The sequence below is a fragment of the Lepidochelys kempii genome, chromosome 4 (assembly GCF_965140265.1).
Source record: "Lepidochelys kempii isolate rLepKem1 chromosome 4, rLepKem1.hap2, whole genome shotgun sequence".
NCBI lineage: Eukaryota > Metazoa > Chordata > Testudines > Cheloniidae > Lepidochelys > Lepidochelys kempii.
Window position 1 is genome coordinate 123,202,735 of NC_133259.1, and position 18,378 is coordinate 123,221,112.

General features: G+C 35.5%; 1 protein-coding gene across 6 annotated transcripts in view; it reads right to left on the reverse strand.

Annotated features, from left to right (window-relative positions):
* Positions 1–18,378, reverse strand: part of NSD2 (nuclear receptor binding SET domain protein 2) — a 151,736-nt gene that overhangs the window by 56,076 nt on the left and 77,282 nt on the right. For 4 of the 6 annotated variants that reach the window (XM_073342741.1, XM_073342742.1, XM_073342743.1 and 1 more), the window contains 4 exons: positions 18,225–18,302; positions 16,605–16,723; positions 13,830–13,902; positions 12,659–12,783 (listed from right to left, as the gene is read on the reverse strand). In XM_073342741.1, coding sequence (XP_073198842.1) covers positions 12,659–12,783; positions 13,830–13,902; positions 16,605–16,723; positions 18,225–18,302 — 395 coding nt within the window. Of the gene's footprint in view, positions 1–12,658; positions 12,784–13,821; positions 16,724–18,224; positions 18,303–18,378 lie in introns of those variants that run through there. The other 2 variants (XM_073342746.1, XM_073342745.1) reach the window with 2 other exon arrangements.

Here is an 18,378-nt window from a genome sequence, read left to right on the forward strand (position 1 = left end):
TGGCTCAAATTGATAATTTTTAAACAAAACATGCAGGAGCTGTTAAGTTTTGATTCCTTTCAGAGCACCTAACTTTGCTCTATATGATTTAACAATAAAAAAAACCCCACAAACTACAAAATGTAAAATTAATAAAATACAGCAATACTAGTTGCTCCCCAAAGAAAGATCATCAAAAAGCATTCCCAAAAACTTGAGAGATGAGTGGTGAAGTGTGCTTTAAAGATTAACATAGCCTCTGCTGCATCAAAGGGTAAGAATGTTCCAGAATCCTCACATGGAAAATGCCTTCCTCATTCCCAGTCTCCTTTTTCTTTAAGCCAGAGCAATGTTAGCATAAGACCTTCTCTGAATTTTTTTTTTAAATTAAAGATATGCTCGAAGAATTATTTTGGGGAAACTCCATAGGCTGTGTTATACAGGTGGTCAGACTAGATGACCACAAATGGTACCTCCTGGCTTTGTAATCTATGAAATATTTCAATGTCAAAACAGCAGAGGGCAAGTGCTAAACTATTTGGGTTTTTATACCTTAAACTCAACCCAGAAGCTAACAGGAAATCAGCATAGACCCTGAAATACAACAGTCATGTGCATAAACACTGGCACCACCAGAAAGGATCAACCCACGCACCTCCATGCAACTGCGGTGATGGACTTAATCAGCCCACTTAGGGTAACAAGGCAATCTACAGTCTACACCAATACTAAAGGCATCTTACCACCTTCCTGGGATACTAACATAACATAGACACTCTCAGCCAAATCTAGTTTTGAGGGAGACCGCCTACACAGAACCAAAAAAAAAAAAAAAAAAAAAAAAAGCACAACTATACCACCATTCAAATACCTTTCCAGACTGTATCATATATCTGAACAGAGACAAACCCATCAACAATGGCCCTACAGTGTCCACTGATCAGGTCTGTTATACCTGTATAGTATAACAATACATGAAAGTAAGGGCAAGTCTACACTACAAAAGTAAGACAACCTAAGTTATGTCGACATACAGCCACCGCAGTAATTAAATTGCTTTTGCATGTCCACACTGTGCTCCTAGTGTTGGCAGTGAGCATCCTCACCAGGAGCGCTTGCACTGATTTAACTGTCCAGCGTGAGGCATCATGGGACGGCTTCTGAAAGGCAACAAGAGTCAATGTAAGCAACATTGTGTCTACACTAACACTGCGTCGATCTAACTATATCGACTTAAGCACTATACCTCTCACGGAGGTGGAGTTATTAAGTCGGTACAGTGGGTGTGTAACATTGGTGGAAGCTACATTTTAGTGTAGATGCATACAGAGTTAGGTCAACGTAAGCTGCCTTACGTCAACATAATTTTGAAGTGTAGACCAGAGCTAACAGAACTAAAATCAAACATATCAGCTTTTCATTATGTCCACAACACAATTTCACATAACTTGCTTACGTCCACAACTACCACACAAACTGACAGGCAGAGCTTCCCATAATCCCTCTTTCTATCCTCCAAGTGCTTCATGTTTTCAATGCACAGTAGCATTGTTCAACCCTGTCACTCTAAGGTAAGCCTGGTCTACGCTACAGAGTTAGGTCGATGTAAGGCAGCTTACATCGACCTAACTCTAAGCGTCTACTCTGAAATGTAGCTCCCATTGATGTAACTCGCCCACTACACCGACTTAACTCCATTTTAGCAAGAGGCATAGTGCCTAGGGTGATGTAGTAAGGTGTAGATACTGCATTTTTTACATCAACTGTTGCTGCCTTTCAGAAGCCGCCCCCACAATGCCCTTCACTGACTGTTAAATCAGTGCATGTGCTCAGGTGAGGATTTGCACTGCTGTCACAAGCAGCATACTGTGGACATGCAAAAATGATTTAATTACTGCAGTGGCTGTAAGTCAAGTCAACTTAATTTTGCAGTGTAGACTTGCCCATAGTCACTGAAAGGACACAACTACCAAACTGGGGGCAGACTGCAAAGACCTAACGAAACACTCACCCAAACATGACTATTAACCACTTCCACAACGTAATCTCTCCAACAATCCAATTCCATCGAAGCTTCTCTCCAAACTCATCAGTCTCATATGTAGTCAGTAACAATACCTCTATATCCCACTCTGCACCAAAGCCTCCAAGTGCCTCATGTGGGCTGCTGCTATGAAACAATAGTCTTGCTGCCACTTATGGCAAGATGGTAGACGGAAGTCATTCTGAAGGTGGAGAAATATGTCTCATAACCATGCTTCATGAACCTCTCATATGTAAAGAATCTCACAAATATCTGCCACATCATAATCTTTATGTTCTCACATTCTTTAGCTCTCATCTCATCAAGATTTGTTAGCTAGTTCAGCAATTTCCTATCTCCAAAGTTATCCAGAAAAGAGGATGGAAATATCTAGCACATGTATTAAGAATAAAGCCAAAGTGTCTGCTATTGCAGGCATGCTATTGGGCAGCAGGAGGTACATGTAAAAAGGAGCCAACTGAAAGAAACCCTATGCCAAGCAGAGAAGTGAAAACTCATGGGACTTGACATACGGGACACATGCAAAGTGTGACCCAAGCTAGACAGAGATGGCAGTGCCTTGCTCATGCCCTAAGCAATGTCTGATATTGTGGGAAGGATTCAGATTAATCTGGGTGATGAAAGAATTTCATAGCACTTTTTTTTAATCCAAAAGTGTTTGTTTTTTTAAACTAACAAAAGTATAATTAAGGATCAGTTCACTCACTGTAATGCAGTCACCTCTAGAGTGGAACATAACTAAGAAGATTACTATTTTAATGTGTCTGTTAAAATATTTCATAGTGAAAGCATCAAGCAAAAGATCAAGCACAAGCTTCTAGATTGCAGTGCTCTGCATATTTGGTACTTTTTTGATGGGTGGGTTGTGGAGGGTTAAAATGTAAGTTCCTATTTACTAGAATTTACCCCAAGTCCACTGATTGTGAATACATGCTCATTTAAATAGTAGAGTAATCTCCTTAATAAGGCATAAATTGCATACAATTAACTTCTCTTTCTTGATGTTCAATCAAAATTGAGGGTGACTATCACTCATAGTGGCAAGACCAGATATTTTTAGTTATGGGTAGCCTGCAATTTTAATTTTATTATGTGTCCTTTTACACCTACAAAAGAATATTACTACTTAAAAAAAACAAACAAACAAACAAAAAAAAAAACAAAACACCCCACTAATGGGAAAATAAGCTGAAGTCAATGTAGACATTTGTTTAAAATATTTACTGTAAAAATTGGCAGTTTTCTTCAATGTGGCCTTACTTAAAAGTTCAGTGTTCCATTACTCTTTTGTGCATTGTGTACAAAATAAAATGTGAGTCATCAACCTATATGGAAACATGAGTACTATCAAAACTTACAGTTGCTATAGGTAATCAGTAAAAGATTTTAACAGTCTCTCCCTAACTCCCCTCCTCTCCCAAGTTGTTAGAAAGGACGGCCTCTGGAGCATCTACCCAGCATAGTACTGACAAAGCAGCAAATGATTTATAGTCAATTGACAGGGAGGGAGTTTTAGAAATCAAATATATAATTTCTTCACTGGAAACTGGGGGAAAGGAGGAGTGAAATTCTGGCCCTATTTAAGTCAATGAGAGTTTTGCTGCTGACTTCCATTGGGCCAAGATTTTACTTTGGGACTTTGCTTGGCACCTAAATAGCAATGACCTCATTAATCATTCAATTAAGTCACTTGCAAGAGTAACAAATTCTCCTTTAGTGCCTGAAGATCTCATATTCCCTGTGCATACTATACATTAAATATTGATTAAGTACATGAGATCTTTAAAAAAGTGAGTCTATTCAAGAAATTTAAGTGCATTGCTTTTTAAAATTTAATTTCTCCATAGTTTTGTTATTGACAGACTTTGTAGTACTGAGTCAAACTGAAAGAAGCAGAATTTCAGATGCATTTATAAAATATTTTGTTTTAATATTGCCATGTTTCTCCTGATTTTCAGCAACTGAAAGTTATGTAAAGCTATATAAAACATGACAGTATATAATCAAGCAAAGCATGTCATCAGTAAGCCTGATTCTCTTCTCCCACACATTTTGTATTAGTGTAATACCATTCTCTTCAGTGAAGTTACTGTAGATTTATACTGGTGTACGAAAGAGCATATTCAGGCCTCATCTCCTACGAAGTTTCCCCATCCACCCTCCTTTTTTGAAATACACCTTTCAGTTGCCTTACAGTCCTTTGCAGGGTTACCAAAGGCAGAGTTCTAGTAGATTGTCTTTGACAATGGTAAACATATTTCTAAGAAAGCTACATAAACAATTTTTATAAAAGCTCTCTTCACTATTGTTTCCTTACATAACAAGAATGCTTTGTTTACCACAGTATTTGATGCACAAACCTATTGTAACTAAACCAGTAACAGACCCTAAATTTTGGTTCATATTAGTCCATATTTATGGGTATAATTTCGCAAATATTGGCCCAATATTTTCTACAGTATTCTATTACTTTGGCTGAGCAGCATTGTGCAGAACGAGTACATAATAATGCACAATAAAACCTCAATGGACCTTACAAAACAATGAGACAGTTCTGTGGACTAATGCAGTTTCCTTCCTGAGAAAACAGATGTTGAAGAGATGAGGGTATGCTCATATTCAATTTTTGTGGGGGGTACTAGGGAAGAGTGAAGAAGGAAGAAATAATGTGTTTGTCTTTACAAGCTGAGATAACTTTAAGGCCCAAGAACCAGTGTATATTTTCTGGAGTTAGTTTTTCTAATTTTAATGTGTCTAGTGAAATTGTTTGGCAGTGTGTTTTCTTCTGGAACAAATGGGAAAGGGAGATTAAAAGTAGTGTTTATGTACAAAAAAAGTCAGTTTTTTCAATTTTCTTAATTTAAAACTCCCATCAGTTGCAAGCTATAATTATTTTGCCAACTAAAAATCATTCATCAGAAGGGTCTTGGCTCAGAGGATAAGTATTTATGACACTGCAATAGATACCACACGAATTTAATCCAAATTTGAGATAAAGCAATTCCTTTTACAAGTAGAGTAATTTATCACAATGTTTTTGTATCAAATATCTGATGCCAGTTCCATCATTGTATTTAACGGATATCGATGGAGCAGCAAGCCAATTCACCATACCATAGGGAACTAGAGCAAATGATTTTTTAAAATTAAGGTTATCTGCACACACCCACTTCACATAATAACTAAGTGGATGTACGCCAAGTATTAACATGGGCTCCACACCTGAACAAAGGAATTTCTCATGTATAAAGTGAACTGAACATATTGATTTAATCAGTTTGGCCTCCATACACACTGTGATAAGCAGTCAGGCAGCGCAGACAGGAAATCTTAGCCTGAGTTTCAAATGAGCACGTACCAAAGTAAGTTATTTCTGAAGTTTCATTTAATAAAAAAAAACAAAAAAGCATGTGCAACATACACTCCCTCCACATACACACTTCTTTACAGAAAAACATACTACTTTTTAAACAGTTAGCTCCAAATATTAAATACAAAAACCTCAAGGGGCCAATGCAAAACCATCAAATGCTGTAGGTTGGAGGGGGGGGGGAGGGGGCGGAGAGAAGGGTATAGGAATTCTAGGTACCAGAATGATAAGCAAAAGAAGGCTGCACTTATCCAATCTGCAGTCCAAGAATTTAAAATAAAATAAAATAAAGGAAGACAAGAAAATGCAATTTGTTTTTCTCAGCTGGCCCTTAGCCTACAACAAACCTAAAGAAATTAAACATTAAGATTTTTTTGTCCTAGGTTTATGATTATCTACAAATTTAAAAATTTTTAAAAATGTATTTATAGAGCCTTCTTGAATGTCTCATTGTCCATGTATTTTTCCTTAAAAAAAAACACCCAAAACCAAGACATCACTTAGTTTTAAATGGCCTAGAAAAAAACGCAAATATTTGCTGATGCAAGAATATGAAAGTCAGGAAACAGAAGCAAGTTTTGAATATTGTCCATCATGTGTTAGCAAATGCAGAGCTAGGAAGGGTTAAGTACATTTTCTGTGCATAGCATTAGTATTATGAACCTTTCCTTCCTGTCGCCCTGACTTACACAAGCTTTCCCAGCAACATGCAAATCCTCTCTAGCATAGTAAGGCTCAAAACAAACAGCATTTTAAACTGTAAAAATGTTAGTTACGTTTTTACTATTTGTTTTCCACCTTTGATACACAGACAGAATGGAATCCAAGGTAGAGTTAGCTCTTCACATAGCCAGTCTCCTTTCAGATTTCCAAGCCACCAGAAGTGTAATTTTAGTTTCAACTATTTTTTCCTTAGACTCACCCTTCATGCTTTTATTATTTAATTTTTGCATAAAATGCCTGTTATAATACCAACACTGTGCATGTGTAACAGCACTTCCCCAAATGCTATACAGCATGTGGTCTTAGATCTCACACTGTACCCAAGACATGTTCAGTCACAACTTCCTAGTTACGTATTGCTTGCTTTTATTATCTTCTAACATTGTGCTTATACATTTTATAATCAGACAGATATCCAAGAAATTAAAGAAAAACGTTCCCAGTACCAGAAAAGCTAGCCCTCCCAATTTCCCATTTTAACTAAGCACTGATGTTTAGAATCACACGCAATCTAAAAAAATACTCAGCAAATTCATTTTTTTTAATAAATGGATATTTAAAATGAAAACAGGGTATGTCAAAAAGGTTTCACTTGCTCCTACTATTGTCTGTTAAACAAATCATTTCTACAGAATTACAAACAAGACCAACTCAAATGCCTTGCTTTCCCTAGACATCCCTGGACCTCCCCCATCTCCTCACTAAACAGTTTATGAGTTTTCTCAAGACACTGGGCTGGCTTAAGTGGCATCCTCGATCAGGCAGCCTCCCTCTCCTTTATAAACACATTTGTAGGATTACGATCACACAGAAATCAAGGTTTAGAAGTTGTTTCAGGAAGTCTGGACTTGAAAGCTGGCTATTCACTTCCACGACTCTTAAGACTAAGGACATCCACCCTTTAAGCCCTGAAGCAACTTCACAGACTTGATTTCTGTGCCATAGTAATCCAGGAAATAGTTTTCTGTGTAAACTTGAGCATGAGGGTATGTCTACGCTACAGTGGTACACATACGGCACTGCAGCTGTGCCACTGTAGTGTAGATGATTCCTACAGTGATGGAAAGAGTTTTTCTACTGATGTAGGCAACCCACCTTTACAAGAGGCAGTAGCTAGCTAGTACCTTAAAAATTCCAGCTGAGTCTACAAGGGGGTTAGGTTGACAGCATTGCATGGGGCACAAAATTTTTCAAAGCCCTAAACAATGTAACGGGGTCAATCTAATTTTTAGGTGTAGACCAGGCCTGAGACTTCTGACAAACCAAAACTATGTTTTCTATCATAAAGAACCTACTTTAATTGTTTGTTCACCTTTTGAAACAGCTTAACTGTTTTCAGAGGAACAGCCGTGTTAGTCTGTATTCGCAAAAAGAAAAGGAGTACTTGTGGCACCTTAGAGACTAACCAATTTGTTTGAGCATGAGCTTTCGTGAGCTACAGCTCACTTCATCAGATTTTCAATCTAAGTAAAACCGATATGGGAATATCATAGCTCAACGTGCAAATGACAGACTGTATTCAGAAGACAAAAATCTATTGTGGAGAGAGACAGAAAAACTGACAGAGCCAACTGAGTTATGGTTAAAATTTCTTTTATTTCAGTATAGGAGATCCTGAACTGAAGATTTATGTTTTGGCCCGAACTGTTAAACTGGGTATGTTATTCTCTAAATATATTGTGCCATAAGTGTACACGGTACTATGATAGTAAAAAGTCTAGGACATGTTTCACCTTTTATCATTAGCAGTGCTTGAAGTTTCAGATAAGGTATGCATTGCTGAATATTCCTGGAATATAAACAACAACTATGGAACTTTATTTAATATTATTGATTCCATACAGGTATTCAAGACACCATGGTGATGGATGCGGAATAAAAACCTACATTATGTGAACATGTTATAAACAGAATCTCAACTTTTGGAAGTCCAAAGAGCTTACAAGATGAGAATAATACATGAGAAATTCAATTTTCTATTTAAAAAACGTGTTGCCAAAGAACAACATTCAAGCTTAGAACTTTCTCATGTGAACGTGAAAGCATCCAAATAAAGCAGTAAGGTATGGCAGGCAACGCAGATCTCTTCAGTTACTGCAGGCCTTGGGTGATGTTAAGTAGTAAAAGACTAAAATTCTGTTACTTGCAATGATCTCCCATTTCAGATGTTTATTGGTGGCATGAAATAGGGAAAAAAAATATCAAAAAGTTAATTCCCCCCCCCCCCCCCAACATTTCTTGCTAATGTGCACAGGACAAAGACAAGAAAAACTCCAGTAGACATTGGATTTGCAGGTTGTGGAGGGCCTCCAATGATTTTTCATTTTGTTTTATTCTTAAATATTGTTTTGCAGAGGGGATTATCTAGGATAGCTAGAAAAAACAGTGCTAGAAATACAGATTTTAGTTTTCCAGGCCTGCAAGAACAGCTTGAACTACTTTTCTTTAGCACAGTAATTTCTTCAAAATCCTGTGAACTCATTTCTCCCTATCCTCTGGGATCTCTCCTCCTAAGATAGTATCTTTATATGTTTTTAATCATTGCATTTTGAGGATTCTATCTGTATACTGTAGTAAAATTAGACTGCTGTGTAGATAAATGGAATTGAAGTGGTGTTTTAATTATAAGTTGCACATGTTTTATTGGGATTGTCTTCTTAATCAAATATCTTACCTTGTCTTAAGATTTCTCCATTGTGTGCGTATTTGCTAACACCAGTAAAAACAGATGATATAACAAATCTGCCACAAATTGATAGTGACAGAATTATTTACTGTATGCAAAAACAGTACAACTTGAAGTCGATGTTTTGGAACATTATGTCATTCTAAACATTATATGTTGTAGTTATGAACAGAAACCCACCTTGTTTGATACTGCGTGTTAATTAAGTTAAGAGTTTTCTCCATAAGAGGACAAAGAATTTACTATGCAGTATTAATAGAATACCGTTAAACTCCTTGCATGGGAAAAACCCTTTCATGAGTTTCTTTAAAATGCTGTGTGATGGCCAACTCAATTCATTGTTCCCATGTGTGTGAAATGACAGCCTGGCTAAGAACTTAGAATACGCTAAGTCCCATACTTCTTACGCTTTTTTCCATGTCAACGTTTGGGAATGTACCTATACCTTAAACTGCATGAAGATGATACTTTATCTGTTTTGAAATATTAAAAAAAGTATACCCATTTTACTGAATGTAATCTATATCCATCAAATTTGATTGAAATGTTGAAAAAAGGTATGCCTCACTGCAAACACATTGAAAGATGTGTGCCAATAATCTACCAGTCCTAGGGGCCTGGAGCTTAAAACAAAAAACAAAACAGTTGCACTCTAAGGGAACCAACATGCAATACATAAAAATTTACCCATCTACTCCATTTTTTATGTAAAGAACCAAAAAGTAAAACTAAACACCACTTGTTTTATCCTCTAAAAAGAGATCAATGACATAACTACATGTCTTCTCATAAAGATCATGAAACTTTCATGGTGTTATACCAGTTTGTTCTATATAATATACAAGACTTTTCTCATTCTTTACAGCCTTGCAGTGTTACAATAAAATTCTAATTCTATTCCACAATAGGTAATTCGTTAAGACTTTCACTTCAAAAATAACATTTCATATGGGATATAAAGACAAACATTTCTGATGCAAAGTGCATATACAGAAAATTAACTACTTCTCTCTCAAATTAGATTCACCAGTAGTTTTATTTCTGAGGTGTTGATCTACATTAACAACTACAAAAGAATTAAAAACTAAGTTTCATCTGGTGATGCAGCCTAAGATTTTCAAAAGTGACTAGTGATTTTGGGTGCTCAACTTAAGACACCTTGAAGGGCCTGATCTTTCAAAAGTCTAAGCATCTATTCTCTGAAAAATCAAAACCCTTTAAGGTATTTTAAGTTAGGTACCCAAAGTCACTATTAACTTGAAAATCTTGGACTTAATTGATTATTCATGTGAATTTTATACAGAACTTTTTAAAAGTCCCTTTTAATATAACTAGTTTATTTTCCCTTGTTTTAAACTAAAATACTTCCTTCATAAAAATTAGTAGCAATGAAGACAAATGTAAGAGGGCTCAATGCAGCTTCCAACAATCCCAGAAAAGTATCTTGTTGTATTTGAATCTGGTCCCGTCCTGGAATCAATCTACAGTCATTTACTGAAAAGAGCAAGTAGGCCAGAATTTTTTCCACATTGCACTGTGAATGTGTGTGCATACGTAAGCAGGGTATGTGTTATTTTTCTCATCCACCTTAAAAGACAATGTCTAACTCAACACTTTAAGCTATAAAAGTGACCACAAAAAATATAAAGCAGATCAAATATATTTAATATAAAAGAATTGCATCCTATCAATTAGCTTTGCACCACTCTCACATAAAAACAAATATCACTTTGCTTAATCACCTCATCTTTTGTTTTATATTTATTTTTAAACGCTCCCTTTCTTTTACCAACCAGGAGATTTTTCTGTTGATTAACACCCTTAGGCCACATGTCTACATTGCCAAACATGCAACCGCTAAAGTAATATTACACATTTTTTTTAAACCACCCACAAGATCCGAAGTTTATTTACATATTATTTTGTTTCACAGAAGAATCACTAATAAATTCAAAAGCAAATGCCTAGCATGTTTTCCTTTTTTACTGGCATAATCGCTATCACCATAGAAAACTCACTAGGCTAAATCCTTAGTTGGTATAAGTTAAAGTCAGTGATGATTTACACCAGGTAAGGACACAGCACATGACCGACTATTATTCTGAAGTCTCCATTGTTTGTGAAAAGTTTAAGTAATGTTAAGTTGTCAAATTTCTTTTCAACCTCGCTTAGAAAACATTAAAATAATTCACTTCCTTGTTTGCAAACCTGTATTGTGTAAGCACAACTCTGGCAATAGTGTGTATTGCTCTTCCTCCTTTCCTCTTATCTCATTTGCACTGCATAGTGCAGAGTTTGCAGCGGAGATTTCAGAGAGGTTCCAACTCAGCCCATGAGCTTGCACAATTTGGCTCACAATCATTTGTAGGTGGAAACAGAATTTGACCCTAGGTTTTCTTAAGTCCTAAAACAACTGAGCCTTTGAAAAAAGATCTCTGGACAGTGAATTTTTTTAATTGATATTTAGAAATCAGAGAACATGTCTTCCCAGATTACAACATCAAGAGACGTACATTTTAAACCAAACAGATTGACAATTTCCTCCTTACGTGGATTTGGTTGACAAGTCAAATTCCACAAACACATATAGCATTAGGCAGAAAGCCTCAACAGTTGCCCCAAAAAAGTGGAAAGCTTAAGCCAAAAGAAGGAAATCAGCTGATTCAGATAAAGATGAGAACTAGTATTACCTAGGCATTCCTTCCTGAGGGTTGTTGTGTTTTTTGGTTGCTGTTTGTTTGTCGTTATTGTGTGGGTTTTTTTTTTGGGGGGGGGGGGGGCCTGGGAGAATGACATTTTGGAAATCATAGTAACTATACACAGCAGTTAATGTGCAATCATTCCGATTTGTAAAAATAAGCCATTTACAGAAAACAGTCTAGATATTATATTATATTGCACTCATGATGGTATCTGAGCACCTTAGATTTTCAACAAAACAGTGAAATGGGAGAAGTGAAAGGAACTGCAGCTTGAAGTCCTATTGCCTTGCAAACAAAACACTAATTCTCTACTTTGACTAACCTAAAACCTTCATGATTTTTTTTAACATTTGACTTTTTAATATGAACTTCTGAGGTTGCCTATGTCTGTTCCTGCTAAGTGTTTGGAACCCCCTTTAGAACAGCGTGCATAGGTTTTTCTCATGCTACCATTCTTTGGCTGTTTTAACAGTACAGATGACCTGTAGAATGGATTCCATTTATTGTATATGAATATACACTTAATTTATTGTATGTCAATTGAGAGAGTTACAATACCAAATAGGCAGACCTAAGACTATGATAAGTAAATATCAAAAAGATACATCCTTCACTGCCTGTTTAAGTATGCTGGAGATTAAGTTATTTGCACCACAGAAATAGTACCCAATTGAACAGATAGAAAAAGATTGAGAGAATAAAGGCCACTGCTCAGAAAACTGTCCAAGACTGGTGTAGACCAAATACAGAGGATCAAGAAACTTACTTCAATATAAAACCTATGGCAACATGACAGTTTTGTTACACAATGTAATTAACATAGTTGACACTTAAATAAAATCCATGGAAGAAAAAACACAACACACTGGCATTTTACTTTGCTTCTAAGAGAGGGTTACAATTCAAAAACTTTTTTGGTAAATACATTTAAAAAACACAATATCCGAGTCCCTAAGTGGACGTTTGTTACAATAAATGAATTTGCAATACACACACTAACAGGTTTTACAGAGGCCAGAACTGTAACTCATCTAGGAGCAAGGTTAGAGAATTTAATCTGTCATTTTTTTTTTGTTCTGTGTTTTTAAAAAAAGATTTACACCTGATACTTTCTGTAACTATATGGCTGTGTGTGAACACCACTTTTTTTTTACCTCATTCTCAGTTAAGGAAGCTGAAGGAGATGAACTCTTGCTAAAACCAAGAGTTGAAGATTCTGCTGCTGAAGCCCGATTTCGCTTCTTCAGTGGTTTACATGCATCAGACAGATTTTTCGTTGCTGTAAAATAATTTTGGTTTACAAAGTGAAGTTTGGAACTTTAAAACGTTATCTCCCTGAAGCCATTTAAAATATTCCCTCAGATAAGGGAAGGAATTGTGTAGGTATGTCTTCTGGGCGCCTACGTAGTACTGAGTAAGCAGTGCACAATTAAGTTTTTGAAATAATGATGCGTTTTGAAGACTCAAGAGATCTCCAATTAAACAAATATGTACTAAAAATATTGTTAAAAATTTCCCAAAGAGCTTGCTAAATATTTTTAAATTACAATACTCTGTAATTTATGACTTTTTAAAAAGAGATGTAACACTAATTTGCTCAAACACTACATTAGAAGGCCTACATGATCTCAGCAAAATCAGATTCACTTTGTTAACATCCCCTTTTAAAAAAGTTATTTTTAAAGGAACTGGATGCTTACACTAAAAATAGCAACAATACCACGTATATTAGTTTAGATCTTTTTGCAGTGTATTAACACTTTTGAAACTGAATGTAAGAATTAAATACATGTGTTCTTGTGTTTCTTATAAAAAAGTTACCTTAAACATGTGCATGATTAACAAATCTGATCAATGAACCATTTAGCACACAAGATTGTTTTACAACTCCCTCTCAACTCTCCACATTGCCTCCCATCAACCAATTGTTATAAAGAAGTTCTTGAATCACACATGAATTTAAGTTTGATGGTCACTATTTACTATATACACTTATTTTATTGGATAAATGTATAATTAATCATGCATTTGAACAGCAAGGTTTATATTGCTACTTTACAATATCAATGGGCAACAGTTTTAATTTGATGCCATCAAATGGTGAACTTCAGAACTGCTGCTTTAAATCAGCAATACACAATTTCAATCAAATATAGTACTGCAAAATGCTGGCAGTGCAGAAAAGAGTGCAACCCCTCAAAATGGGGTTTAATGAATATAACTCAATATGGCTTCAGCAAAGTTTAGATGGCTGTCTCAGACAACCTGTTTAGTTTAAATGATTTAACTGAAAAAGTTAATTAAAACTTATTCTGACCACATTACCTGACTGGTTCTTTTGTGAAGAGAAGGTTTCTGTGACCTTTGTTTTTGCTGTTTTGTCATTGCTTGTCTCCCTCTGTCACAAAATAAAAATAAAAAAGAAAAAAGAAAAAAAACTCCTAATTTATGAGTGATTGGATAAAGGTGGCAATTACTTTTGGATTTCTGTTATTAGAAAGACAATGTCTTTGCAAACATCCTGGTCTATATTGTAATGTAATTCAGCTATGGTAAGTTTCCATTTTAGGCATGTTTATTTTTTATAAACCACCAATTGCAGAGGCTATAAAACTGTCAAACAAAAACAAAAAAAACCCAACTTGATATTCAATGTCTAACCTATCCATCTGAAACTGAAATATGAACCCCTGCATGAAAAGGAAAATGCTATATGAAGACAAAGCATTTCAGTCAGCTTTAATATTCTTTTGTCCAAACTGGTCAAGTTAAAACCTTTACATTACTAACGTAACTGCAGCAGAAATATATAAATTTGAGGATCAACCCTGCACTGAATTTTAAGTCTCGGATACTTGTTATCAACGTCACTACTTGTACCAGTGTCATTTTTTTGCACTGTTATTGTTAAAGGTTGTGCCAGCATTTCCATTATAAAATACTATTTTCAATGGAATATTGATATTGCATAAATTTGTGTCAGACTGAAACTTGTCAAATATTTTAGGCCAAGAAGTATTTTGAGAAATTTGGGAACTTACATTCAGCTGTTTGACTGTGGACATTGCACCTGGTCAAAAATAGGGCACCTCCCTTAATTACTTAAGCAACAGGGATTGCCATGAATATCTTAACTATGAGCTATGGATCCACTGAGGTAGTAAATCATGCAAATAGTAGCCAACGTTGCTTAACCTTAAATTGATGCAGATCTGATCAACAAGACGGGCATTATGGAAGGACCCAACTGCAAATATATTTTGATTTTCTAAAGGAAGCTTAAGTATTTATTGATTTTCCTCAGTCAATCCATTGTTGAGTTGGTAAACTTTTGTAGAATACCTCAACGCCAGACTACAGAGGAAGAAGTGGCCCTGCTGGATCAAAAAACCCACCTTAATGGAAACCAATAGCAGTTTTGCCTATCCATAAGCCATATTCTTTGCTGAATAAGTTAGCCTGTGTTTACATAAACTTCCTATCACTGAGACAACTAGAAGCTATAGTTCCATCAGGTTCATAAATATCTTGATGTATTTTTTAATAAGATGATTGAGGATCCATGGTCTGATTCACTCTTCACTGAAAGTGTCCTTGCTTGTGTTACATATTTATGCTCCTTTAATGCAGCTCCCATTGTGCCGATGTGATTTCTATATGCGCCATAAGTTACAAATTGTTCAGACAGAATCTATGAATATGTATTATTACCTAATCATTTTGTTCTATAACATTTAATTTCATAAAGAATAATTAAGGGCACAGAATAGCAATAGCAACACACTGCTCCTTCGCAAGGAGCAAAGGTTCATGATCATTCCCAAAGCTTCTTACTCCCCAGGACAGAGGATATTAAAAATCTGCCACTGAGTTGAAACTAAAGAACGGGAAGTGCAGCTTCAATGCTCTTCACCACTCCATAGGTGGATGACAGCTAAGTGATCTTTAAATTGTTTATGGTGATAAAGTGGACAGCTGGAACTACTCTAGGTTTCTAAGAAGAGGAAACGGGTAAAAGGCGATTCATACAAAGTAATAAGAAAGCAACCATTCTGCTATGTCTGAGACCTTCTGGAGCTAAAGGCATAACAAGAGCATTCACGTATGTATTCAGGGCTCCCAAATTACTTACTAAACACTGGATCACAATGCCCCTTCCCCCAGGGGATTCACAACGCTATTTTACAATAAATCTTCATATACTATATTACTAAGGCCTGATCTGGAAAACACTTACATACGTGCTTATGTTTTCATAAGATTAGTCCTACAGAGTTTGCTCGGTCTACCCACATGCAAAAAGTTAAGCACACGCCTAAAAGTTTGCAAAGTATGGGATCACTGTTATAAACAGAATCCCTAGTGATCTAGGCAAGTCTATAAAAGAAGTTATTCACCTTGTGTCGTAAAGATGGTTCTTCGAGATGTGTCCCCCAATGGGTGCTCCACCGTAGGTGTGTCTGTGTCCCTACAATGGAGCACCCATATGGACACTTCTCAAAGAAGAAGGAGAATGATCTAATTCTGACAAACAAGCTAGAGACTGAAGAGGAGCGAGTTAAAGGCCTGCTATCTGAACAACAAGTTGTTAAATTTAGAAATTGCAGTGTATATATAACAGATTGGAGTTCAGGACACCATGCCAGCCTAAACTGCTTTATAGGTTTAAATTTGATTCTTAGAAGTGTTTATTTGTACTTTATTTATTTTTAAGGACACAGTCTTTGATTCAGACAAATGGTGGTAACATTCACACATACATCTCTACATTTTGACACACAGAAAAGGGATGAAATTGTAAAGCAAGAAAACCAGTGGGCAGAGCCCTTGCCCATGGGAATTGAATTCTATTAGTATATTTTTTCAGCTAGGTTCAAATAACTAGTAAGGACCTCTTTTCAGATGTCTCCACCTCAACACTAAATTAACAAAATCTTTTTAACAAGTGCATCCAAACAGACATTTTTACAGTTGCTTCATTTGATGCAGTTAAAAACCAGTAAATATTAAATCCTGAAAATGGAAATGCTGACAAACTTAACTATGGCAGAGTGATTGGTGCTGCTATAATTGACTTAAACAAACCAATGATATAATTACCTTCCGATTATTCTGTTTATCCATCCTGAGTCTTTTCCTAGGTGCTTCCTGAACTTCAAAATCTTCTGAAGGTTCCTTTGTCCTCTTTTTTTGGTTTCTTTTATTTCCATGTAAGTTACCTTGGGGTGGGGGATGGGGGAAACTTACATGAAAAAAATCTAAAGCTCACTTCGAAATTATCTTAAACTGATCTAAATTATATTTCTTTTAAATTATTTTAAAAAAAGATTAAAAATGTTAACAAATTTGATTAACCCCTTGATGCCTAGGGTCCAGTTTTTATTACTGAATGCTAGTTCTAAAATGTATCCAAACTCCTAATTGCTAAATAATCAACTTATTTAGTAAGACAGATCCATCTGCATAAGCACTAGTCTAAAATCTGAATATGTAATTTTCCACATTTGTGTCCTATCAAATAAAAGAGCTGTTCTATAAAGCTATAACTGTGCTTTACCACTGAACAAAAGTTTTTAATGTCTTCCTCATTCTTTTATTAAGTTTTCCCAAGGATATAGATACAGGTACTGGAGACATCCATTAAGGGGCCTCTGTCAGAGACAGGATATCACCCATCATATGGACCATTGGCCTTTTCTTGCATGGCAATTCCTATCTTTAAACATACAAGTGTATAGAAGGCCTTAAAAACTCCATTATACTTCTGTTTTGTGAACCAAAACCTTAAAGAAGATTTAATAAGATTACTTAACTTATTGTACATGAATTCTTTACATCATAATTCATTTGATTAATTTCAATGTAAAGCTCAAACACAAAAGGTCAGTGACTGGTCTACATAGCCACTTACTAAGTTTAGTTATCTACCTTTTTGAGGTACAGTTGGTATGATAATGGCTTAGAAAGAGGTCTGGTTCATTTATGATGCATGATGGGACCTAGTACACTTACTCTTAACATTGACCCTCCAGTTGAGAGACCACATTGCATGTTTAACATGGAGAAATTACAGAGTCCCAGACCATAAATTTATTATCTAAAAATCTTTTGCAAAAGTACCATTTTAAATTTGCTCTACAGCCAGAAGTGTTCTGTTTCAATGGGAACTGATTTCTGATAAATATTTCAAATAAAGGCAGGCAACCTTAAAAATAAAAATAGTTGTCAAATTGGGTTTTTTTCTATATCCAATTGATTTAGGACTTTTTTATTATAAATTCAAAGCAGCTCTGAATCTGCAAATTTAAATTAAAATGGCTCCAGGAGAACCTGCTATTTACAAAAAGCCAGCATTAAAAAACAAAACAAAACAAAAAACCCAATACGTTTTCTGGTAAGGTCTGGATGGGGGAATGATTGAACTGACATGTTTTCATTTATAGAGAACTGAAAACGTACACAAAGATATGTACTAGCAACACCTGGTACAGGTACAATTCCAATTACATTTCTTGCAATATGACACTGAGGAAGTTGAACAAAATTCAGTACTACAGTGTTTAGATATTTAATTTGGGATCCATTAAAACTCTAAAGTTAAAGACGACAACATCTGAGAAGAAATAAAGAGGTTATGATACGTGGGTGATTACATAAAAGGTACACTCAATAGCTACTTATAATGATGAACTAATTGCACATAACACAAATTTCAATTACTTCTGGATCTTGATCTCCTTTTAGGTGAGTCTTGAAACACTTTACGTTTGGCCTCTCCAATATTCTTCAATGATGAACCTTGAGAGATACAGAATGTTGTTGTTGTTTTGTTTTTTTTAAAAAAGGATATCCAAATATTTGACACTTAAAATTG